We start from the raw sequence: 27,463 nt of genomic DNA, 5'->3' as shown, positions 1-27,463 counted from the left end.
ACCAGAAAAGTAGTAGCAACTGCAGTATTGCTGCACTGTATTGTGTACTGTGTACACCACCAGAAAAGTAGTAGCAACTGCACTACGGCTGCACTGTATTGTATACTGTGTACACCACCAAAAAAGTAGTAGCAACTGTACTATGGCTGTACTGTATTGTATACTGTGTACACCACCAAAAAAGTAGTAGCAACTGTACTATGGCTGTACTGTATTGTATACTGTGTACACCACCAAAAAAGTAGTAGCAACTGTACTATGGCTGTACTGTATTGTGTACTGTGTACACTACCAGAAAAATAGTAGCAACTGCACTATGTACTGTGTACGCCACCAGAAGTGTAGTAGAAACAGTACCCACGGAATGCACCGTAGATATAGGCTACACTGGATGCAGAGTGTGTGTGTGTGTGTGTATATATATATATATACATACACACTAGATTGACTGTATCTATATATCAAATGCACTGCCACTAATTGAATAACCTGCCTGCTTAATCTAAATCACGCTATCTCTCCATCCACACCAACAACACTACACAGGGCCACAATGGAGGCAGCCTTATATAGTGTGGGGAGTGGACTTAGTCCCCCTGAGCCATGATTGGCCAAAGGCACCCTGCCTTTGGCCAATTATGGCTCTCTTAGCAGAGGGCGCTGAGATTGGCCAAAGCATGCAGGTCAGGTGCATGCTTTGACCAATCATACAGCAATGGACTGCGATCTCACAGTGCATTATGGGGCATTCTGCAGCATTTGAATGTGCCACGAACGCCCCATAATGTTCGGTCTTCGGCGAACGGGTGAACACCTGATGTTCGAATCGAACTTATGTTTGATCCGAACATCGAGCTCATCCCTATTCATAACTAATATCCTCCAGACCCTTTATTAGCTTAGTTGCCCTTCTTTGTACTCACTCCAGTTCTAATATATCCTTCCTGAGGACTGGTGCCCAGAACTGGACAGCATACTCCAGGTTTGGCCGGACCAGAGTCTTGTAGAGCAGGAGAGTTATCGTTTTATCTCTGGAGTTGATCCCCTTTTTAATGCCAATATTTTGTTTGCTTTGTTAGCAATAGCTTGGCATTGCATGCCATTTCTGAGCCTATCGTCGACTACGACCTCCAGGTCTTTTTCCATCCTAGATTCCCCCAGAGTTTCACTCCCTAGTGAGTAGATTGCAAAATATATTCTGGGGATATATATATTTTTTTATTATTTTACTATTTGTATTCAAATCTAGAGTTTTCCTTCTGTGAAGTCTGGAGATCATATGACCATCACATTGCCTCCACCTCCCTCCCTGATAGAATAGAGAAATACAAAGAAGATTCTAGAAGTCACCAGAGAGATGATGGAGGAGAGGTGAGGAGGATTCTGGGAATTCTGGGACATTATCCAGTAACAGACAAGGGATGTGTCTGGATGGTGACTGTATCATTGTGTGTGTCAGGTTCCTATAAGGTGTCAGGATGTCACTGTCTATTTCTCTATGGAGGAGTGGGAGTATTTAGAAGGACACAAGGATCTCTACAAGGACGTCATGATGGACAATCAGCCGCCCCTCACATCACCGGGTAAGAGGAGACTTTATTGTAAAGGAGAGAGCAGTACGGAGGCTCCACCTAGATCCCCCATCATCTGATAAACACATAGAAACAATGTATTCAGTCAGTGTGTGTGTTTCCTACAGATGGATCCAGTAATGGGAACCCACCAGAGAGATGTCCCCATCCTCTGTATTGCCGGGATTCCACACAGGAAGATCACACCATCCCCCACCATCATCAGGTAGATGATTGACAGTTATTGGTAGTTCTGATTTATACACAGCATGTTTGTTACAATGAATGTTTTATGATATCTTTCAGAGTGGAAACCTTGGGGATTACAATATTGTTGTTAAAGAAGAGTATAAAGAGGAGGATGAGGAGTATGGAGTGATGGAGGAGTTTTCAGAAAGACACAAGTATATGAAAGAACCACCTAATAACAGAAACCCAGCAGAGAGATGTCCTTATCCTTTGTATTCCCGGGATTCCACACAGGAAGGTCACACCATCCCCCACCATCATCAGGTAGATGAGGAACAATCACTGATAGTATCATTAGGATCTGTACATTATCTGCATTGTTACCATTGATGTCATTTTTATTATATATTCAGAGTGGAAACCTGAGAGATTCTAAAGTTGAAATTAAAGAAGAGATAAAAGAGGAGGATGATGAGGATGGGGTGATGGAGGAGTCAGAGTATCTAAAAGAACACAAAGATCTGTACCAGGACACCATGGTGAAGTCTTTCAGGTACAGAAACTCACCAGAGGGATGTCCCCGTCCTCTGTATTCCCGGGATTCCACAGAAGAAGGTCACACCATCCCTCACCATTACAAGGTTGGTGGCACGGAGCATCTAAAACACGGACAATGGAGATGTGTGGATTTGTATGTGAGCTTATAATTTACAGATGATATTCTCTCTAATTTTCTTGATGTAGAGTGGAGATCCAATCGATAAAGAATTTGAGGTTAAAGCAGAAGAAGAAGAGAGGTATGTGAGGGATGATCAGCAGTCTATGGAGGAGGATGGAATAACGGGGACATTTATAGAGGAGGACACTCCTACAGAGATGAGCACAGGTGGGTCATTAACACTAAATACATTCATCCACCCATACTGCTCACTGATTGGTCCAGAGTAGGGCGGGGGCTGGGTGATATCAGCCTGTAATCCCCTGGTCACTTTCCTGAGCTGTGTTCTCTATCCTGTATTTCTCTCCGATAATCTTCCTTCTCTGTGCCGTGGACAAAATTTATGTCTCTAGACTGGATTTATGGAGATTCTGGGGTTCAGCTGGCAGCAAAATGTTGATTTTTACCATAGTTGCTACTAGACCTAGGCACCTGGGGTATGTCATGTGGGTCTTCTGCTCCATACCCGGGTATGGCAAGATCTTTGACAGAACAATTCTTCCAGGGTTACTTGCTCTGTTGTCTGCTGGCTGTGCCGGGTGGAGGGATATATCTGTATAGTCTCAGACTCAAGTCACTGAGTGCAGTCTCAGGAGATGGGAGGCCGCGGTGTGGGACCTCTGCAACTTGTCTCATGTAAACATTTAATCTTCCACTGATTACTGAATACCAATATTATGAGTCCAGACCCTTACTCTATATTATTTTTATTGTATATTACATAATCCTTGTATGTTGTGTTCACTAAGATGCAAGTCGAAGAGTATCTTAAAACTATCAATACTCCCCACTGACACCATTAAGAGAGTTCCACATACTTATCGCCCTGACGGTAGAAAACCCCCTATGCAGCTTAAGCTTAAATTGTTTCTCGTCCAATCTCATTGTGTGGCCCCCGTGTCCTCTTGCACACCCTAAGACTAAATAGTTTCCTACCTATGCTGGGACCACCACTGAGATATTTGTAAATCGCTATCATATCTCCTCTCAAGCGTCTCTTCTCCAGCGAGAATACATTTAGTGTGGTTGTAGTCGTTCCTCATAATTGAGGTCCTCCAGTCCCCTTTAAATTTTGTTGCCCTTCTCTAGACCCTTTCTAGTATATCCTTCCTGAGGACTGGAGTCCAGAACTGGAAGGAATACTTCAGATGTGGTCGAACCAGAGTATTATAAAGTGGCAGGGTTATTGTTTTATCTCTGGAGTAAATTCCCGTTTTTATGCATGCCAATATTCTGCCGGCTTTGCGTGCTGCAACCTGACATTGCATGCTATTACTCAGTTTGTCTTCTACTAGGACCCCCAGATCTTTCTCTATCCTGGATCCCCCCCAGAGGTTCACCCCCTAGTGAGTAATTTGCATTTCCCAAGTGTTCTTCCAGGACAGCCCTTGAGAGATGGAGCTCCTCCCATCGACACAGGAAACACATTGCCACAGTTCAAAAGGCGGTCCCTCAGGTCCCTGGCCAGTCATTTGTGTTTCCTCCATCGGAGGAACATGTTGCCAGGAACCTGGAGGCCCCTCTCAGGGGCTGCCTGAGAACCTGTAAGCCATAAGGGACCGGTCCTGTTTTTTGGCCGCAGTTGGGTCCATACCTTTTTTCTTGTGGCTCGGTTACCGTCCAGCTGAATCAGAGCAGACCCGTTACCCTCCTCCTTCCAGTGCCGAGGTGGCCAGGGGCAGAATGACGCTGGTTTCCCCCAGGAGCGGTGAGTGGAACCTTCCATCTCTGCTCCTTGTTGCGGTGGGGTCGGAGACGCTGAGCTTCATTTCCGGCGGAACCGCGTCATCACTGTGTGCCGAGACTTCCGGTTCCGGGTCTCTAGGGTATAAGGAGGAGAGGGAGAGCCAGCGCTGTGCCTGTGCAGTCCTGACCAGCGTCCAGCAATACCGGACTAGCGGCGGGATCCAGAGCGGCAGAGGGGGACCATGGAGGCTATTCCCCAGGACACTCCGGCGGAGACAGGCACCAGCCAATCCCAGGTAGGCTGCTGGGCATGCTATTACTCTGGTGGAGTGGTGGTGTTTGTAGGCTGGGTTCTGTAGTGCCCCACGGTGGTGGTTAACTCACAGTTAAGGATGTATGCAGTTGGGTGATTCTAAGGAGGGACATGGAGCTGACGCAAAAAAATTATTTGTCTTCTTATTTTCAGGCTAAAGAGCTACCAAAGGAAGACAAGGCAGGCCGCAAAAAGTGCCCTAATTGTGGGAATAGGTTTTCCTCTGGCTCTAACAAAGCCCTATGCAAGCAATGCATTGCAAGCTTGCTTAAATCTGAGGCAGATTCCCCCTTAGCAAAATTTTTGGGCTCCTTTAAAGAGGAAATGGCGTCGACCTTTAAATCCCTCTGGGAGTTAATCACTGACGTAGGGTCAGCTGCCTCCACGAGTAAAACAACTGCAATCTCCTCCTCACCATGCTTTACAACACCCAGCTCAGGGGAGCCCCGTATGGTCAGGGAGCCTAGCCCCACGTTGATTAGCCCTGATTCCTCTGACACAGACTCTGATCAGGAAGAGGAGCAAGCAACATCTAAAGCCTCAAAGTATAGATTATCTCTTGAGGAAGTTGATGAGCTAATGGGTGCTATCTATGATACGCTGGAAATTGAGGAGGAAGAAACTCAGTTATCCAGACATGATCAAATGTATGAGGCTCCGGGGAAAAAGAAAGCAAGGGTTTTCTCCTGCCTGTGCAGTGTCCCTTTTACAGGAGACTTAGTCTTCGGGCCTGAATTAGATTCCGCCTTAGAAAGGACGGCGGATAAAAAGAAAACCTTTCCCGCAAAAAAGAAAAATTTCCAAAGAAAAATTTTTCATCCCTTTAAGAGACCCTCTAAATCAGAGAAGAGTTCAACCCCCAAAAAACATTGGTCGGGACATAAAGGGAAAGGGGGCATACTGTTTAGCCGCCCCAATCAGGATCCCAAACCCCAGTGACGTCAGGGTTCCTGTGGGAGGAAGATTAAGCAAATTTCTTCCACAATGGGAAGAGACAACCTCGAACGAGTTTGTCTTAAATATAATAAAAAGGGGTCATGTGCTGGAATTCCACAGCAGCCCTCCCTCAAAGTTTTTGGTGACAAAGCTCCCAAGTCACTCAGAAAAGGCCAGGGCCTTACCTTTACTGATAGGGAAAATGGTGGATCAAGAGGTATTGACACCAGTCCCTATTCAGGAACAAGGAGACGGTTTTTACTCGCACATTTTCGTGGTAAAAAAGCCGTCAGGGAGGTTCAGACTAATTATGAACCTCCGACCACTGAATCGCTCCATCCATTACAAGAGATTTCGGATGGAGTCCATTTATTCCATAAAGAACCTTCTCCAGAAAGAGATATTTATGGCCACCCTGGATCTAAGGGATGCTTATCTGTATATTCCAATAAGGGAGGAATGCCAGAAATTCCTTCGGATGGCAGTGCAGATAGACACAAAAGTTTACCACTTTCAGTGCAGAGCGCTCCCCTTCGGTCTGTCATCCTCCCAGAGGATCTTTACCAAGGTTCTCGGAGAGGCTTTAGTTCCACTGAGGCTTCAATCCGTCTCAATTATTCCCTATCTAGACGACCTGCTCCTAACAGCACACTCGGAGAGTCGTCTTTCTCAGGATCTGGAGTTGACTCAACTCAGTCTGAATCGATTAGGGTGGATTGTCAGTCAGGAGAAATCCAAGACAACCCCAACACAGGAGATCCTGTATGTGGGTTACTGGATCAAGTCTGTAGATCAGAAAATTATACTGCCGGAAGAAAAGATTTTGAATCTGTGGCAGAGAACATCTTTTCTTCAATGCAGCCCCAAATGTATGGTGAGGGAAGTAATGTCGGTCTTAGGTCTTATGACGGCAGCCATTCCAGCCGTACAATGGGCCAGGTTCCACCAAAGAGACCTTCAGGGATTTCTGTTAGAACAATTAAAGGGCAGAGATCTGGAGGAGGAGGTATCGATCCCCTCAAAGATAAAACGCTCCCTCTGGTGGTGGAAGGACAGGGGGAACCTAAACAAAGGGGTTCATTGGGTCCTTCCTATCACTTCAACACTGACAACGGATGCGAACAGCTGGGGCTGGGGAGCCCACCTCGGCTCAAGCTGGGTACAGGACAAGTGGACCCCGGAAGAGAAATGTTTCTCTTCCAATTGGAAGGAGCTAACAGCGATCCTAAGAGCTGTTTTAGCTTTCCACCCCGCAATACAGGGTCACCATCTACAAGTCCGTTCAGACAATATGACGGCTGTAGCATACATAAACAAACAAGGAGGTACCAGAAGTCCTCGTTTGATGTTGGTAGCCAGACGCATTTTTCAGTGGGCAGAAGCCAATCTGGAATCCATTTCTGCAGTTCACCTGAAAGGGGAGCTGAACAGCACGGCGGACTTCTTGAGTCGACAAAAAGTTTCGAACCAAGAGTGGTCCTTACACCCAGAGGCATTCAATCTCATAACAACTCACTGGGGAAAACCAGAAGTAGACCTTTTTGCGAGCAAAGAGAATGCAAAGGTTCCCAATTTTTGCTCGCTAAACCCAGGAGATCAGCCCCTGCCTGTAGATGCCTTGCAAACTCCATGGACTTTCAGTCTGGCGTATGCATTTCCCCCTCTTCATCTCATTCCGAGGGTCCTAGCAAGATTCCTCACGGAAAAAACCTGTTTGATTCTAGTAGCACCATTCTGGCCCAGGAGACCATGGTTCACAACGTTGCTACAATTAACAGACTGTCCGCCTCTAAGGCTTCCCTGCAGACAGGACCTCCTGTCGCAGGGACCTCTTTATCATCCACAGGTGGCCACGCTGAAGCTTTCAGCGTGGTTACTGAGGAGGAAATCTTAAGGAGTAAGGGCCTGACAGATGAGGTAATTGCGACCTTACTACAGAGTCGCAAACCAGTCACGAGGGCTATTTACAGAAAAGTCTGGAAAAAATTAAATAGCTGGCTGAATAGCCGTGACATAAATACGGCTAATATTCTACAGTTTTTACAGGAAGGTGTAAACAAAGGATTAACCCTAAGTACTATTAAGGTTCAGATAGCTGCCTTAAGTGTGTACCTAGATGAACGCTTACAGGAAAATCCTTTTGTCGCTAGATTCTGTAAGGCAGTCGCTAGATGTAAGCCGGTCAGAGTCAGCAAAGTCCCATCCTGGGATTTAGCAGTTGTACTAAAAGCTTTCTTGGGGTCACCCTTTGAGCCTATCTCAGAGGCTTCCCTAAGGCTTATTACATTTAAGACAGTACTCCTGGTGGCAATCACTTCAGCCCGTAGGGTCAGTGAAATCCAAGCCCTTTCCATCAGGGAACCATTTCTACAGATCCTAGAAGACAGAGTCATACTAAAGACAGACCCTGGGTTCTTACCAAAGGTAGCTTCTAGCTTCCATAGGTCCCAAGATATTGTTCTCCCCTCATTTTGTCAAAATGCAGCAAATGAGAAAGAAGAACGTTTTCATTTATTGGATGTGAGGAGGTGTATTCTAGAATATCTTAAAGTAACAAATCCTTTCAGAATCTCTGACTCCCTTTTTGTCCTTTTTTCCGGGCAGCGTAGGGGGCAAAAAGCTTCAAAAGTAACCATAGCTAGATGGATTAGGCTAGCTATAGCAGAGGGGTATAAGGCCTTTGAATAGAGATCCTCCTGAGGGTGTTAAAGCTCACTCAACAAGAGCGTTGTCTGCATCCTGGGCAGAAAGAGCTGGTGCCACCCCGGAGCAGGTATGTAAAGCAGCCACATGGTCAAGCTTTTCCACCTTTACAAGGCATTACCGACTGGACCTAATGTCTAGTCAGGATCAGGCCTTTGGGAGGAAAGTCCTCCAGGCCGTGGTCCCCCCCTAATCTGGTAAGTACTTGGGGATCCTCTCAAGGGCTGTCCTGGAAGAACACTTGGGAAAACTGGAGTTAGTACTTACCGGTAACTCCTTTTCCGGTGGTCTTCCAGGACAGCACGATCCCACCCTTTATTTGATTATAGTGATGTACTAATGTTATTACCTGTTATGGTTTATATGTTTTTCAGTTCCATCCTTCGGTTCTTGGTGAATGACTGACCAGGGACCTGAGGGACCGCCTTTTGAACTGTGGCAATGTGTTTCCTGTGTCGATGGGAGGAGCTCCATCTCTCAAGGGCTGTCCTGGAAGACCACCCGAAAAGGAGTTACCGGTAAGTACTAACTCCAGTTTTTATATTCATAGCCCCCAAGTGCATCACTTTACATTTCTCCACATTAAACCTCGTTTGCCATCTAGTAGCCCAACCCATTATTTCATTCAGGTCTTCTTGTAATGTTTCTATATCGTGATGTGAAGTTATTGCCCTGCATATTTTTTAGATTAAGCTATTTATACCAACCTCTATATCATTTATGAATAAATTGAACAGAATTGGTCCCAGGACAGAGCCTTGGGGTACCCCACTTAATACTCCAGACCACTCTGAGTACATGTTATTTATCACCACTCTTTTGATGCATCCCTGTAACCAGTTTTCCATCCATGAACATAATCTATGGTCCTTGCCTACAGACCACAGTTTGTAGATTAAGCGTTTATGGGGAACTGTATCGGATGCTTTTGCAAAATCAAGATATACCACATCTACATGCTTTCCTTTATCTAGATGGCAGCTCACTTCCTCGTAGAATGTTAGCAGGTTGGTCTGGCAGGAACATCCCTTCATAAACCCATGCTGGTTACTACTAACGATACTATTTCCATCAGCAAATTCTTGGATATAGTCCCTTATCATCCACTCCTATAGTTTACATACTATCGATGTTAGACTGACTGGCCTGTAGTTTGCAGGTATATGTCTCTTCCTTTTTTGACTATTGGTGCCACATTGGCTTTTCTCCAATTAGCTGGCACCATTTCCTGTCAATATGCTGTCTATAAAGGTTAGAAATAAGGGTCTGGATATAACCTGACTGAGTTCTTTGAGGACTCTTGGGTGTAATCCATCTGGTCCTGCTGATTTATTTTAGTTAAGCTTTTATTCATCTTTTCTGGACACTGGTCTGTTAGCCATAATAGTGCCTCCTGTGATGTGTTACCAACTGTATAGTCATGGTTGTTATATCCCTCCTTTTCCTGTGTAAAAACTGAGCAGAAGAAAGCGTTTAGTACAGTTAGTTGCCTTCTACTTGTCATTTGTAAACATCCTCCCTTCATGGTCCTTTATGTGGCCAATATACACTGATGTTGTTTTTTTTTTTTTTACTGTTAATATATTTTAAAAAGTTCTTGATATTTTTTTTACTCTTCTCTGCTATTTGTTTGTCGTTGTCTTTTTGAGTCACCCTGATTGCATTCTTACATTTCTTATTGCATTCCTTGTAGTGTTGGAATTCTGACAATGACCCCACCGCTTTGTATTTTTTTAAAGGCCATTTTTTCTCTTTAATGTAACTTTTTTACATTATGGTTTAGCCACCCAGGTTTAACCTTCGCTATTGTATATTTATTGCCCATTGGAATGCACTGGGTGATAAGTTTTATTTAAAAGCATTCCAATTTTTCTTCAGTGTAAAATGTTTCTAAGCTTTGGTCCCATTTAATATCTTGTAGTATTGAGCGCAGGTTAGAAAAGTTTGCTCGTTTGAAATTTAGTGTTCTTGTACTACCCTCATGCCTCCTTTTCCTATGATTTATGCTGCAGGGGATCATCCTATGATTGCTAGATCCCAAGTGGGACTAAGGTCCATGAATAAAGAAATGAACTGGTAGGAGATCAGAGGACCCATTTACTAGTTACCTTGAGGGGGGAATTGTAAGATCCTCAGAGACAAAGCTGCCTGATGTGGGCGGAGTCCTGGTTTAGGGGAACCAATCAGCTCATGTCTAGTAATAATCTTTTTATTTCTATTTTAGTAGATGGACGGGAGATGAGGAAAACCTCAGAGGATTGTCTCACTTTGTCTCCAGACTGTAAAGTAGAAGATGAGGACATCACACAGTATAGTCCAGGAGAAAACCCGACTACCTCAAATGTCCATCCGGCACCACACAGTGTAGATGGACCATCGTATTCCTCTTATCCTGAGGAACCTCAGACTGTGAGGGACAGTGCCACAAATAAGAGATTTTCCTGTAGTGAGTGCGGGAAGTGTTTCCATTTTAAATCTGAACTTAATGTCCATAAAAGATCTCACACAGGGAAGAAGACCTATGCCTGTCCTGAGTGCGGAAAGTGTTTTTCAGATAAGTCCAATCTTTACAGACATCAGAGATCACATACGGGGGAAAAACTGTATTCCTGTTCTGACTGTGATAAATGTTTTGCACGAAAATCAGCACTTGTCACACATCAGACATCTCACACGGGGGAGAAGCCGTATTCTTGTCCTGAGTGTGGGAAATGTTTTTCACAGATGTCCGGTCTTTACAAACACCAGAGAGCTCATACAGGTGAGAAGCCATATTCCTGTCCTGAGTGTGGAAAATGTTTTTCACAAAAGTCCAGTCTTAAAATACATCAAAGTCTTCACACAGGTGAGAAGCCATATTCCTGTCCTGAGTGCGGGAAATGCTTTTCAGAGAAGTCTAGCCTTTACAGGCATCAGAGATTGCACACAGGGGAGAAACCATATTCCTGTTCTGATTGCGGGAAATGTTTTGTTCACAAATCAGAGCTAGTTGCACATCAGATATCTCACAAGGGGGTGAAGTCGTATTCCTGTCCTGAGTGTGGGAAATGTTTTGCAAGAAAATCAGAACTTGTCACACATCAGATGTATCACGCAGGTGAAAAGCCACACTCCTGTCCCACGTGCGGAAAATGTTTTGTGCAAAAATCAGTACTTGTCACACATCAAAGGTCTCACACGGGGGAGAAGCCTTATTCCTGTCCTGAGTGCGGAAAATGTTTTTCAATGAAGTCCCATCTTTGCAGACATCTGAGATCTCACACGGGGGAGAAGCCATATTTCTGCCCTGAGTGTGGGAAATGTTTTGTAGAAAAATCAGAGCTTGTCACACATCAGAGATCTCACACGGGTGAGAAGCCGTATTCCTGTCCTGAGTGCGGGAAATGTTTTTCGCAGAAGACCAATCTATACACACATCAGAGATCTCACACGGGGGAGAAGCCGTATTCCTGTCCTGAGTGCGGAAAATATTTTTCAGTGAAGTCCAATCTTACCAGACATCTGAGATTGCACATGGGGGGGAAGACACTTTCCTGTCCTGAGTGAGGGAATTGTTCCTCACTGAAGTCCTGTCTTCCTGTACATCAGGGATCCCACACAACCCTCGAGGTGTATTAGAGCCTTGAGTGCGGGAAATGTCTTCTATATGAATGTTGCTGGACATCACAGCTCTCATGTGGGGAAGAAGCACACCCTGATATACACCTCAGATATACTCCATGGCTGATCTTCATCATGTAAGAAACAGTTGATAAGGAGATCAGAGATCACCAAAGACATGGATGAAGTGTTGTACCGTGTTGGCCATTGATAGCAGTAGAAAAATAAAAATGGATTCATTACCTCTCATTGGCTACATTTTGTGATATAGAGATTTAGAGGTCTACTTTAAAAAAAGATAAGTTTAACCAAAACTGAGTTCCTATAATTGTAATTTTTATCTAGTGGTCATAATGTGGTATTGTGTTATTTTTCCTGATTTAATTTTTTTAAGAAAAATACCCTATCGTGGCCACTAGATGGAGCTGCAATCAAGGGAAATGTTGATTTAAAGTGGTTGTAAACCCTTACAAACCACTTTGACCTACAGGTAAGCCTAGATTAAGGCTTACCTGTAGGTCCAAGAAATATCTCCTAAACCTATACGGTTTAGGAGATATTTTCCTGAAGACAGCCACCGCTGTCTACGGCGCATGCGCCGTAGACAGCGCCGCGCAGGCGCACTGAGCGCGGCATTTCCAACAATGGATCTGCCGCGCGTGTCGGCTCCCGTGCGCATGCGCGGGAGTGACGTCATCGCGGCTCCGCCGAATGACAGCGGCGGAGCTGTGAGACGCCACCAGCAAGATGGATGCGGCGGACTACAGGGGACAGCGGCGACTTCGCTGGCTCCTGTGTCAGGTAAGTGACACATAATGGACTACTATGCGATGCATAGTAGTCCATTATGCTTTACCTTTGCAGGGAATGAAAGAGGAAGTAAACTCATCAGGGTTTACTTCCTCTTTAACCACTTTCAGACCGGACCATTTTGCTGGTAAATGACCAGAGGTCTTTTTACACTTTGGCACTGCGCTGCTTTAACTGGTAATTGCGCGGTCATGCAATGTTGTACCCAAACAAAATTTGCGTCCTTTTCTTCCCACAAATAGAGCTTTCTTTTGATGGTATTTGATTGCCTCTGCGATTTTTATTTTTTGCGATATAAACGTAAAAAGACCGCAAATTTTGAAAAAAAATGATATTTTCTACTTTTTGTTATTAGAAAAATCCAATAAACTCAATTTTAGTCATACATTTAGGCCAAAATGTATTCAGCCACATGTCTTTGGTAAAAAAAAAGTCAATAATTGTATATTTATTGGTTTGCGCAAAAGTTGTCACATCTACAAACTAAGGTACGTTTTCTGGAATTTACGCAGCTTTTAGTTTACGACTGCCTATCTCATTTCTTGAGGTGCTAAAATGACAGGGCAGTACAAAACCCCCCCAAATGACCCCATTTTGGAAAGTAGACCCCCTAAGGAAATTGATAAGTGGCATGTTGAGCCCATTGAATATTTTATTTTTTTGCCTCAAGCGATTGAATAATGACAAAAAAAAAATTTTTTTTTTTTTTTTACACAAAGTTGTCACTAAATGATATATTGCTCACACATGCTATGGGCGTATGTGAAATGACACCCCAAAATAAATTCTGCTGCTTCTCCTGAGTACGGGGATACCACATATGTGGGACTTTTTGGGAGCCTAGCCGCGTACAGGGCCCCGAAAACCAAGCACCGCCTTCAGGCTTTCTAAGGGCGTAAATTTTTGATTTCACGCCTCACTACCTATTACAGTTTTGAAGGCCATAAAATGCCAAGATGGCACAAAACCCCCACAAATGACCCCATTTTAGAAAGTAGACACCCCAAGCTATTTGCTGAGAGGCATGTTGAGTCCATGGAATATTTTATATTTTGCCACAAGTTGCGGGAAAATTACAAACTTTTTTTTTTTTTTTTTTTTTTTCACAAAGTTGTCACTAAATGATATATTGCTCATGCATGCCATGGGCATATGTGAAATGACACCCCAAAATAAATTCTGCTGCTTCTCCTGAGTACGGGGATACCACATATGTGGGACTTTTTGGGAGCCTAGCCGCGTACGGGGCCCCGAAAACCAAGCACCGCCTTCAGGCTTTCTAAGGGCGTAATTTTTTGAGTTCACTTCTCACTACCTATTACAGTTTTGAAGGCCATAAAATGCCAAGATGGCACAAAACCCCCACAAATGACCCCATTTTAGAAAGTAGACACCCCAAGCTATTTGCTGAGAGGCATGTTGAGTCCATGGAATATTTTATATTTTGCCACAAGTTGCGGGAAAATTACAAACTTTTTTTTTTTTCACAAAGTTGTCACTAAATGATATATTGCTCACGCATGCCATGGGCATATGTGAAATGACACCCCAAAATAAATTCTGCTGCTTCTCCTGAGTACGGGGATACCACATATGTGGGACTTTTTGGGAGCCTAGCCGCGTACGGGGCCCCAAAAACCAAGCACCGCCTTCAGGCTTTCTAAGGGCGTTACAGTTTTGAAGGCCATAAAATGCCAAGATGGCACAAACCCCCCCCCCCAAATGACCCCATTTTAGAAAGTAGACACCCCTAAATTTAGGGGTACACTAGTGAGACTAGGTAATAAATGGCGGGTGCCCTGAAACTATAAAAAAATAACTAACCAACCAGCGTCACCTGTAACAGTTATATGGTGATCACTGGTGAAAGGGTTAACTAGGGGGCAATCAGGGGGCTTTATGCGGTAGTATATGGGGGTCCCTGGCGCTATAAAAAGCTGCGGCGAACCTAAATACCTACCTGCCTAACTAGCGTCACCTGTGACACTAATACAGCGATCAGAAAAACGATCGCTTATTAGGCTGGGTTCACACTGGAGCGATGCGGGAACGCCACGAATGCGCGGCGGGTTCCCGCATCGCATGCCTCCCGGCGGCAGTTCACACTGCCCTATGCGAACTGCTGGGAGTGTCAGTGAAATGTTAATGACACCCCCAGATCAGTTCGCATATCGCAGTGCGATCTGCAAACTTGGATCGCATGGTGTGAACACCCATGCGATCCGATTCTGCTGCGGACCAAAAAAAGGGTCCCGTGCGAGTTTGCGGCGGGTGCGGCGGGTGCGACACGAATTCAGCCATACTATCTGTATAGCTGAACTCGAATCGCACAGAGATCGGATGTGATTTGCACTGCAGTGCGGTGCGAATCACATCCGTTCTCATAAACCGCTGCAATGTGAACCCAGCCTTAGTGACACTGGCGACGGGGGGTGATCACGGGGTTAAACCTTTATTGGGGGGGTTAGGGGGGTACCTTAGAACTAAAGGGGGCTAACCCTAACTGCCCTAACAGTTATTAGTCACAAATGACACCTGCCGGGTGATCAGGGGGTTAAACCTTTATTAGGTAATAAATGGCGGGTGCCCTGAAACTATAAAAAAATAACTAACCAACCAGCGTCACCTGTAACAGTTATATGGTGATCACTGGTGAAAGGGTTAACTAGGGGGCAATCAGGGGGCTTTATGCGGTAGTATATGGGGGTCCCTAGCGCTATAAAAAGCTGCGGCGAACCTAAATACCTACCTGCCTAACTAGCGTCACCTGTGACACTAATACGGCGATCAGAAAAATGATCGCTTATTAGGCTGGGTTCACACTGGAGCGATGCGGAAACGCCGCGAATCCGCGGCGGGTTCCCGCATCGCATGCCTCCCGGCGGCAGTTCACACTGCCCTATGCGAACTGCTGGGAGTGTCAGTGAAATGTTACTGACACCCCCAGATCAGTTCGCATATCGCAGTGCGATCTGCAAACTCGGATCGCATGGTGTGAACACCCATGCGATCCGATTCTGCTGCGGGCCAAAAAAAGGGTCCCGTGCGAATTTGCGGCGGGTGCGGCGGGTGTGGCGGGTGCGGCGGGTGCGGCGAATGGCTGAACTCGAATCGCACAGAGATCGGATGTGATTTGCACTGCAGTGCGGTGCGAATCACATTCGTTCTCATAAACCGCTGCAATGTGAACCCAGCCTTAGTGACACTGGCGACGGGGGGTGATCACGGGGTTAAACCTTTATTGGGGGGGTTAGGGGGGTACATTAGAACTAAAGGGGGCTAACCCTAACTGCCCTAACAGTTATTACAGTCACAAATGACACCAATGCAAAAAAAAAAAAAAAAAAAAAAAAAATGACATTGGTGTCACTGTGACTGGGGGGGCAGGGGTAATTGGGGGGGTGATCGGGGGGTAAAGGGGGGGTGTGAGTGTGCCTGGCATGTTCTACTGTGTGTGGGATGTGTTGGTGCAACTCACTGATCCGCTCTCCTCCGTGTCGGAACGAAAAATACCGACACGGAGGAGAGAATACATCACTTCCTCTCCTGTGTTTACATTACAGGAGAGGAAGTGATGTCACCGGGGATTTCCATTCGTCGGGAGCGATCGCGAGGGGGTGGCCATGAATGAATGGCCGTCCCCTCGTCCGGGATCGCTCCCGAACGAAAACCGACCGCCGCAGGCACCGGGCGGGGGCCCGATCGGGCCCCCGACCCGCGGGAGGCAAATCACGTACATGTACGTGCTTATGCCTGCCCGTGCCATTCTGCCGACGTACATCGGCGTGAGGCGGTCGGCAAGTGGTTAAACTACTGGCAGAATTTATCACGACTGAGTTCCTTGTTACATTCGTCCTACAATTTTTTATATATTTTTTTGTTTTGTTTTTTTATCAACCCATAAGTTTTCTTTATCAAAAGTGTTTTTTAAGCAATAACTGAGATTTTTTTTATTTTTATTTCGAGCATGTAAAAATTAAAAACATACATAGTAAAAGAAGTAATTATTCAGTAGTAGACAATCACAAAAAAAACTAGATACAAAAGAAGACAAAAAAAGAACTATAAAAAATAATTTTAGTTTACATATCCAAAATGGAATGGGAAAAGTACAAACGTTTTCTAATCCCGTCCCTTCTCCATAATTAATAATAAACGATTCAATGTCCCATCACTACAAAGTCATACAATAATTCAACTATTCTGTAATAGATTAATTACCAATAATCTTAACTACAAAATCATATACATATATGGATACATACATACATACATGCATGCACATACACACCCAAACAAAACTAACAAAAAAATAAAAAAAAATTAATAAACACTCAATAAAAATTCAAACACCTTGAAAAAATAATTTCTTTACACCTCTTCTTAAACTGGTTTACGCTTAGACATTTCTTGAGCTCCACGTTGAAACTGTTCCACAGTTAATCTCCACAAATAGAAATTCAGCAGCTTTTCCTAGTTGTCTCAACATTAAATATTCCCCTTAGATTATAACTTCCGCCCCTTGCAATAAATAGTTTTTGTATTTTTCCTGATAATAAATCGTTTTTTGCTTTAAATATTATTTGTGTAATTACACCACATGCTGGAATTTTAGGAGAGCTGGAAGAACTATTGAACAATATAAAATATGGAGTGATTTATAATTCAGGAGGACATGTCTTACTTTATTTAAATCCGATATGCTTTTGGATACTTTGGATTGCACATGCCTAATATGTGATTTCCAACAGATTTGATCATCTATTATCACCCCGAGAAATTTAATTTCAGAATTTTTTTTTTCAATATTAACCACTTGCTGCCCGCCTATAACAGAAACACGGCGGCAAAGTGGTTTCAAAATCCTGACCGGACGTCACATGACATGATCAGGATTTTGAGCCGCTACGCGCCCCTGGGGGCGTGCATCGCAGCGATCGTTGTTGTGGGGTGTCAGTCTGACACCCCGCAAACAATGATTTTGGTAAAGAGTCTCCGACGGAGACTCTTTACCACGTGATCAGCCGTGTCCAATCATGGCTGATCACAGTGTAAATAGGCAGAGCCGGTGATCGGCTTTTCCCCACTCGCGTCTGTCAGACGTGAGTAGAGGAGAGCCGATCGGCTGCTCCTCTGACAGGGGGGGTCTGTGCTGATTGATTATCAGAGCAGCCCCCCCCCCCGAGGATGCCCACACTGGACCACCAGGGATGCCACCAGACCACCAGGGATGCCCAGCACAAGGTATGCCACCCTAGACCACCAGGGATTACAGTCAGTGCCCACAATGGATGCCAATCAGTGCCCACAATGGGCATCACTGATTAGCATGCATTATTGTACAATAAAATACAATGCCACCTATCAGTGCCAATCTTTGCCGCCTATCAGTGCCCATCCATGCCCATCTGTACCACCTATCCATGCCCATCTGTACCACCTATCCATGCCAATCCGTGCCAGCTATTAGTGCCCATCCGTGTCGCCCATCAATGCCACCTATCAGTGCCAATCTTTGCCGCCTATTCATGCCCATCCATGCCACCTATCCATGCCCATCTGTGCCACCTATCCATGCCCATCTGTACCGCCTATCCATGCCCATCTGTACCGCCTATCCATGCCAATCAGTGCCACATATCAGTGTCCATCAATGCCACCTCATCAGTACCACTTCATTGGTGCCCATCAGTACCGCCTTATCAGTGCCCGTCAGTGTAGCCCCATCAGTAAAGGAGAAAACTTACTTATTTACAAAGTTTTTAAACTGAAACAAAAAAAAACATTTTTTTTTCAACATTTTCAGACTTTTTTTTTATTTGTTGAGCAAAAAATAAAAATCAAATACCACCAAAAGAAAGCTCTATTTGTGGGAAAAATATGATAAAAATTTCATTTGGGTACAGTGTAGTATGACCGCGCAATTGTCATTCAAAGTGCGACAGCGCTGAAAGCTCAAACTTGGTCTGGACAGGAAGGTGTTTAAGTGCCCTGTATTGAGATGGTTAACATCTGAATATCTATGAATATCTATGTGTGTGTGTGTTAATTCTGCAGTTCCCAAAAGGTATTACTCTTGTTCGGATTTAATGATAATTTATTTCTATCAAACCATAATTTCAAATTTCCTCAATTTCTTATTATTTACCTGTATTAGAGACTGTAAATCCATGCCTGAACAAAAAATATTAGTATCATTAGCAAATGTCGTGCCTTGAAAAAGTATTCATACCCCTCAAAGTTTTTTCCACATTTTGTCATGTTACAACCAAAAACATACATTATTATTATTATTATTATTATTATTACAGTATTTTATTTGGATTTCATGTGATAGACCAACACAAAGTGGCACATGATTGTGAAGTGGAAGGAAAATGATGAATGGTTTTCAACAATTTTTACAAATTAATATGTGGAAAGTGTAGCATGCATTTGTATGGCGCCCCCCTGAGTCAGTAGTTTGTAGAACCACCTTTCACTGCAATTACAGCTGCAAGTCTTTTTGGGGATGTCTCTACCAGCTTTGCACATCTAGAGAGGGACATTTCTGCCCATTCTTCTTTGCAAAATAGAAAAAGCTCTGTCAGATTGGATGGAGATTGTCTGTGAACAGCAATTTTCAAGTCTTGCCACAGATTCTCAATTGGATTTAGGTCTAGACATTCTAACACATGAATATGCTTTGATCTAAACCATTCCATTGTAGCTCTGGCTGTATGTTTCGGGTCGCTGTCCTGCTGGAAGGTGAACTTCCAACCCAGTCTCAAGTCTTTTGCAGACTCTAAGCCCTTGTACACACGGTCGGACATTCCGAGGGAAAATGTCCGATCGGACCATGTTGTCGGATAATCCGACCGTGTGTGGGCTCCATCGGACCTTTTCCGTCGGAATATCCGACCAACAAAGTTTTAGAGCTGGGCTATTTTACGACAACGTGATCCGATCGGGCTTTGTCCAATCGTTTGTAGAGAATTCCGATCGGACAAAGTGCCACACATGCTCAGATCAAATTCCTAGACCAAAGCTATTGGGTACTAGCCTGAACGTAGTCCCGTCGTAACGAACAAACGTCATCACGTTCGGAACGATCTGATTTTCCGACAACTTTGTCCGACCGTGTGTATGCAACACCAGTTTCGGACAAAATCCGACGGATTTTGTTGTCGGAATGTCCGACCGTGTGTACAAGGGCTTACAGGTTTTCCTCTAAGATTGCCCTGTATTTGGCTCCATCCATCTTCCTATCAACTCTGACCAGCTTCCCTGTCCCTGCTGAAGAAAAGCATGCCCACCACATGATGCTGCCACCACCATGTTTCACGGTGGGGATGGTGTGTTCAGGGTGATGTGCGGTGTTAGTTTCCCGCCACACACAGCATTTTGCTTTTAGTATAAAAAGTTCAATTTTGGTCCCTTCTGACCAGAGCACCTTCTTCCACATGTTTGCTGTGTTCCCCACTGCAAATAGGACCTCTAATGGCATTCTTACAACAATATCTTTCTTATTGCCACTCTTACATAAAAGGCCAGATTTGTGGAGTGCATACACACGATCAGAAATTCGGCCAGCAAAAGTCAGATGTGAGCTTTTGATCAGAAATTTCAACCATGTGTACGCTCCATCTGACTTTTGCTGGCAGAATTCCAACCAGAAAAAGAATGAGAGCAGGTTCTCTATTTTTTCGGTCGGAAAAAGTTCAGATTGTCTGTACAAGTTCTGACGCGCAAAATTCCTACGCAGGCTCGGAAACAATTCGGCGCATGCTCTGAACCATTGAACTTCATTTTCTCGGCTCGTCGTAGTGTTGTAGGTCACCGCATTCTTGGCGGTCGAAAGTTCAGAGAACTTTTGTGTGACCGTGTGTATGCAAGACAAGCTTGAGCGGAATTCCGTCGGAAAAACCATCCAAGTTTTTTCTGACGAAAAATCCGCTCGTGTGTACGGGACATAATATTTGTCCTGTGGACAGATTCTCCCACCTGAGCTGTGGATCTCTGCAGCTCCTCCAGAGTTACCATGGACCTCTTGGCTTCTTCTCTGATGAATGCTCTCCTTGCCCGGCCGGTCAGTTTAGGTGGATGGCCATGTCTTGGTAGGTTTGCAGTTGTGCCACACTCGTTTCATTTTCCGATGATGGATTGACCAGTGCTCTGTGAGATGTTCAAAGCTTAAGATTTTTTTTATAACCTAACCCTGCTTTAAACTTCTCCACAACTTTATCCCTGACCTGTCTGGTGTATTCCTTGGCCTTCATGATGCCGTCTGTTCACTAAAGTTCTCTAACAAACCCCTGAGGGCTTCACAGAACAGCTGTATTTATACTGAGATTAAATTACACACAGGTGGACTCTATTTACTAATGAGGTAACTGCTAAAGGCAAATTGCACCACTAGATCTTAGTTAGGGGTATCAGAGTAAAGGGGGCTGAATACAAATGCCCCCCGCACTTTTCACATATTTATTTGTATTATTTATCATCTTCCTTCCACTTCACAATTATGTGCGGCTTTGTTAGTCTATCACATAAAATCCCAATAAAATACATTTAAGTTTTTGGTTGTAACATGACAAAAATTTGAAACATTTCCAGGGGTATGAATACTTTTTCAAACCACTGCAGCACCATCTTCAATACTTTTAACACCATGAATAAATCATTGCTATAAAGAATAAACAATTTAGGGCCCAACACTGACCCCTGGGGGATGCCACAAGGAATGTCCAAACATGATAAACAAAAATCACCCAACCGCCAACTCCAACCCAACCATTTATAAGTGAAGTAGACAGTAAAAGACATAAGCCAGGGGTGTCCAAACTTTTTTCAAAGAGGGCCAGATTTGATGAAGTGAACATGTGTGAGGGCCGACCATTTTGCCTGACATTCTTTGAACCATTAAAATTTGGTCTAAGTGTGTTCGTTCGAACACTAATATACGGCCCAACAAGAATTCTCTTGACTTTGTGGCTTTGTGTGTTGAAGAGATGAACTCGGGCGTGTTATTTGGATATACCGTATTTTAGCACGCACCTTCACTTTAAGAGGGAAGTTTCAGGAAAAAAACTTAAAATTTTTAATAAAGTACTGTGAAGCTAAATAAGGGTCCGTGCCCATCTGCGCGCCCACCATTGCCAGGAATGCAGCACCCACCATTGCCAGGAATGCAGCCACCATTAGCCAGGAATGTACCTACCATTGCCAGGAATGCACCCACCATTGCCAGGAATGCAGCCACCATTGCCAGGAATGCAGCCACCATTAGCCAGGATTTCACTCACTATTGCCAGGAATGTAGCCACCATTGCCAGGATTTCACTCACTATTGCCAGGAATGCAGCCACCATTGCCAGGATTTCACTCACTATTGCCAGGAATGCAGCGACCATTGCCAGGATTTTACTCACTATTGCCAGGAATGCAGCCACCATTGCCAGGAATGCAGCCACCATTAGCCAGGATTTCACCCACTATTGCCAGGAATGCAGCCACCATTATCCAGGAATGCAGCCACCATTGCCAGGAATGCAGCCACCATTAGCCAGGAATGCAGCCACCATTGCCAGGATTTCACTCACTATTAGCCAGGCATGCACCCACCATTAGCCAGGAATGTACTCACCATTGCCATCAGTGCAGCCTTGGAGGGGGCACGGCGCTCGTACCGCCTCCCATATCCGAGGCAGCCAGACTGAGACTATACAGGTCCTTCTCAAAAAATTAGCATATTGTGATAAAGTTCATTATTTTCTGTAATGTACTGATAAACATTAGACTTTCATATATTTTAGATTCATTACACACAACTGAAGTAGTTCAAGCCTTTTCTTGTTTTAATATTGATGATTTTGGCATACAGCTCCTGAAAACCCAAAAATCCTATCTCAAAAAATTAGCATATTTCATCCGACCAATAAAAGAAAAGTGTTTTTAATACAAAAAAAGTCAACCTTCAAATAATTATGTTCAGTTATGCACTCAATACTTGGTCGGGAATCCTTTTGCAGAAATGACTGCTTCAATGCGGCGTGGCATGGAGGCAACCAGCCTGTGGCACTGCTGAGGTGTTATGGAGGCCCAGGATGCTTCGATAGCGGCCTTAAGCTCATCCAGAGTGTTGGGTCTTGCGTCTCTCAACTTTCTCTTCCCAATATCCCACAGATTCTCTATGGGGTTCAGGTCAGGAGAGTTGGCAGGCCAATTGAGCACAGTAATACCATGGTCAGTAAACCATTTACCAGTGGTTTTGGCACTGTGAGCAGGTGCCAGGTCGTGCTGAAAAATGAAATCTTCATCTCCATAAAGCTTTTCAGCAGATGGAAGCATGAAGTGATCCAAAATCTCCTGATAGCTAGCTGCATTGACCCTGCCCTTGATAAAACACAGAGGACCAACACCAGCAGCTGACATGGCACCCCAGACCATCACTGACTGTGGGTACTTGACACTGGACCTCAGGAATTTTGGCATTTCCCTCTCCCCAGTCTTCCTCCAGACTCTGGCACCTTGATTTCCGAATGACATGCAAAATTTGCTTTCATCTGAAAAAAGTACTTTGGACCACTGAGCAACAGTCCAGTGCTGCTTCTCTGTAGCCCAGGTCAGGCGCTTCTGCCGCTGTTTCTGGTTCAAAAGTGGCTTGACCTGGGGAATGCGGCACCTATAGCCCATTTCCTGCACACGCCTGTTCACGGTGGCTCTGGATGTTTCTACTCCAGACTCAGTCCACTGCTTCCGCAGGTCCTCCAAGATCTGGAATCGGTCCTTCTCCACAATCTTCTTCAGGGTCCGGTCACCTCTTCTCGTTGTGCAGCGTTTTCTGCCACACTTTTTCCTTCCCACAGACTTCCCACTGAGGTGCCTTGATACAGCACTCTGGGAACAGCCTATTCGTTCAGAAATTTCTTTCTGTGTCTTACCCTCTTGCTTGAGGGTGTCAATGATGGCCTTCTGGACAGCAGTCAGGTCGGCAGTCTTACCCATGATTGCGGTTTTGAGTAATGAACCAGGCTGGGAGTTTTTAAAAGCCTCAGGAATCTTTTGCAGGTGTTTAGAGTTAATTAGTTGATTCAGATGATTAGGTTAATAGCTTGTTTAGAGAACCTTTTCATGATATGCTAATTTTTTGAGATAGGAATTTTGGGTTTTCAGGAGCTGTATGCCAAAATCATCAATATTAAAACAAGAAAAGGCTTGAACTACTTCAGTTGTGTGTAATGAATCTAAAATATATGAAAGTCTAATGTTTATCAGTACATTACAGAAAATAATGAACTTTATCACAATATGCTAATTTTTGGAGAAGGACCTGTATATCTTTTGGGGGCCACAAAAGATATATATGTTTAGATAACCAGGTGGGCTGTTCAACACCGGGCCGCGATTGGCCCACGGGCCGGACTTTGGACATGCCTGACATAAGCTAACCACTTCCTGCTCGGCCTAGAGCAAAATGGCGCCCGGGCGGTGGTTTCATTCCTGACAGTGTGCGTGAGTAGATGAGAGCCGATAAGCGGCATTCCTCACAGGGGGGATCTGCACTGATAATCAGTGCAGTGATTGTCAGTGCAGTACCATCAGTGATGCCTGCCAATGCCTACCAGTGATGCCAATGAGTGCCCTTCGATGATGCCTGTCAGTGCCTCCTATCAGGGCTGCCTATCAGTGTTGCATATCAGTGCCATCTATCATTACCCATCATTGTTACATATTAGTACCTCTTCATCAGTGTCGCCTCATCAGCGCACATCAGTGAAGAAGAATTACTTATTTAAAAAAAAAAATAACAAACAAAGAAAAACATTTTTTTTTCAAAAAAAATTCGGTCTTTTTTTTTTCATTTGTTTAGCAAAAAATAAAAACTCGGTGGTGATTAAATACCACCAAAAGAAAGCTCTATCTGTCTCAAAAAAAATGATAAAATTTAATTTGGGTACAGCATTGCATGGCCGCGCAATTGTCATTCAAAATGTGACAGCGCTGAAAGCTGAAAATTGGCCTGGGCAGGAAGGGGGTGAAAGTGCTGAAGCTGTTAGTCAACCCACCCATTGATTTAAAACAACAAAATACCAAATTTTGCTATGAAATGGCCACAAAGTATCAATGGGGTTAGCACCATCTAGCGGTCCAATGTGGTATTTACAATATTAAACCAATGGACAACATTCAGCCAGCAGGAAGCCTAATGCCATTCATGTTCATCCCCATTCACACAGAAGGGATGTACATACATTGTCACCGGGCAGATTGCTATGTAAATTATTTATAAATAAACCCCTAAATATAAGTTGACGTTTATATCAAGATGGGAAGTATGTAGCAGATAAATGAATAGACCTCCTAGCAATGTTATTACCAGGCTGCAGCTAGGGGGAGCTGTAATGATTAGAGTGTGACTACAGCAGACTGATCCCATCTAGCTCACATTAACCCTTTCACTGCCAGAGCTGGTTTTCCATTATTTTTTCACACATGTTAAAATGCAGATTTTGGGCCTGAAGATTAGATAAAACCCCCAAACCTATATTTTGTGAAAGCAGAGGCCCTGGAGAATAAAATGGTGGTAATTGTTAAGGTGTTCCCCGTACACAAATGTCACCTTCATATCCGGGTTTATTTTCTACTCTCCCCCCCCCCCCCCCATTTTCTATGGTGTGATCTTTTTTACAATATTTTGTTATAATAATGTAACACGTTGTGTATTGTACACAAATTAATAACGACTCCGCCTCCACATTCCCGACAAGTCCTTTTCCTGACCAATTGGATTTCTTCCTTTTACTATTCCCTGATTTTATGACTGCAATCTTGTTAAAAGTAAAATTACAATAAAAAATATATTGGACAAAAAAAAAAAAGAAAGAAAAAAAAATGTGTTTTGGTGCAATGATGACAAACTTCGACATCCAAAAACTTTGCTCATAGGTGACACTTTAACCACTTCAGCCCCGGACCATTTTGCTGGCTTAAGACCAGACCACTTTTTGCGATTCGGCACTGCGTCGTTTTAACTGACAATTGCGCGGTCGTGCGACGTGGCTCCCAAACAAAATTGACGTCCTTTTTTTCCCACAAATAGAGCTTTCTTTTGGTGGTATTTGATCACCTCTGAGGTTTTTATTTTATGCGCTATAAACAAAAATAGAGCGACAATTTTGAAAAAAGTGCATTATTTTTTACTTTTTGTTATAATAAATATCCCCCAAAAATATATATAAAAAAATTTTTTTCCCTCAGTTTAGGCCGATACATATTCTTCTACATATTTTTGGTAAAAAAAAAAATCACAATAAGCGATTATTGATTGGTTTGCGCAAAAGTTATAGCGTTTACAAAATAGGGGATAGTTTTATGGCATTTTTATTAATTTTTTTTTTTTTTTACTAGTAATGGTGGCGATCAGCGATTTTTATTGTGACTGCGACATTATGACGGACACATCGGACATTTTTGACACATTTTTGGGATCATTGTCATTTATACAGCAATCACTGATTCCTGTGTAAATGACACTGGCAGTGAAGGGGTTAACCAGTGGGTGGCAGTGTAGGGGTTAAGTGTTCCTAGGGGTGTGTTACTAACTGTTGGGGGCTGGGCGTTGTTTTAGTGAACACTGATCTCTGCTCCAATCACATGGAGCAGAGATCAGCGTCACTTGTTGCTAGGCTGAACGGGAAGCTGCTGTTTACAACAGCATCTCCCAGTTCAGCTGCCCCGTGAGATGATCGCGGCGATCGAGTCTGCGGGACCCGCGACCGGACTCACGTGGGTCCCGACTGGCGTGCGAGCACGCCGCATTCGGCACACTCGCGATGGCAGGGCGGCATTTAAGATTGGATGTACCTGTACGCTAATATGCCTGCCCGTGCCATTCTGCCGACGTACATCGACGTGCGTCGGTCGGGAAGTGGTTAAGTTCAAATCATTTTTATTAAGTATTTGAGAGCTTACAAAAAGTAGATGAAACATACAAATTTCACATTATACCAAATAGCAAATGAAAAGGGTGTAAGCCCTTGTACACACGGTCGGACATTCCGACTTTAGGGTGGACCTCCGCTTTAACACCTTTTGCTAGGAGGGACACCACTTTGTTCCCTAGGGTGCAAAATTTTGCCTTTGATTTTTTCATATTGAGATCATTATGCTACTGTACTTTAAAAGAGAAGGGAGTTTGTTCCTATCTGAGAGAAAAGAGGAGGATAGGTTAGGTGAGGGGGATTGTTTGTTCAGCTCTTCTTTACATTTAATTGAGGATAAAATCTCTTTGTCGCGTTCTCTGGCTTTTGACAGACACTTGTATTTTTTTAAGGATGCCACTCATATAGGCTTTGTAGGTAGACCACAATATCGGTATGGGGTCTTTTTGTCATGTTGCTGAAGCCTCAGCAACACGTTGTCCAGGACCAAGAATTTGTAACCTCCCAGTCTCTGGGAACGCATGGCACAGACCTTTCTGCAAGGCCTCCCGAAAATGTTTCATCCTCTGCGATGGCAAGATAAGGTCCGCAACCAGTAATGGTCCCTCTCCTTGATCCGACGAATACGAGGATCCTTCTGCAGGCTTTGCAGGATCAGGGAGGCCATGCAGCGTAGATTAGCTGAGGCATTTGGTCCGGAGTCCTCTGGGTCACTAAGGATGACATGATCCGCAGCTACCTCCTCCCAGCCACATACAAGTCCACGGGTTTCTTGGGACTGTAAATCATTCCTTAAAGACTGCTGCTGAGGCTGAGTGACAGGCTCCACCTCCTTGCTGATACAATCCTCCTCCTCCTCCTCTTCCTGTGTGATCGGCGGGCCAGCAGGAACACTGTCTGGATAAAGGGGGCCTTGAGAGGTAAGGAAGTCCTCCTCTTCCTGCCTCTGTTCTGCCTCAAGTGCCCTGTCCATTATTCCACGCAGCTTGTGCTCCAACAGGTAGACAAGAGGGAC

The 27,463-nt window shown here is 44.2% G+C and overlaps 1 protein-coding gene across 1 annotated transcript in view; it reads left to right on the top strand.

Annotated features, from left to right (window-relative positions):
• Positions 1 to 27,463, top strand: part of LOC143989933 (uncharacterized) — a 359,732-nt gene that overhangs the window by 5,826 nt on the left and 326,443 nt on the right. The window contains exons 2-4 of the mRNA XM_077490205.1: positions 1,250 to 1,583; positions 1,700 to 1,797; positions 1,878 to 2,084. Coding sequence (XP_077346331.1) covers positions 1,499 to 1,583; positions 1,700 to 1,797; positions 1,878 to 2,084 — 390 coding nt within the window. The 5' untranslated portion in view covers positions 1,250 to 1,498. The remainder of the gene's footprint in view (positions 1 to 1,249; positions 1,584 to 1,699; positions 1,798 to 1,877; positions 2,085 to 27,463) is intronic.

Source organism: Lithobates pipiens, unplaced genomic scaffold (genome assembly GCF_037356315.1).
Source record: "Lithobates pipiens isolate NorthernLeopardFrog02 unplaced genomic scaffold, aLitPip1_a1.2 Scaffold_18, whole genome shotgun sequence".
Classification (NCBI taxonomy): Eukaryota; Metazoa; Chordata; class Amphibia; order Anura; family Ranidae; genus Lithobates; species Lithobates pipiens.
Note: the sequence above shows the minus strand (reverse complement) of the source record. Positions and strands in the feature narration are given on the sequence as shown.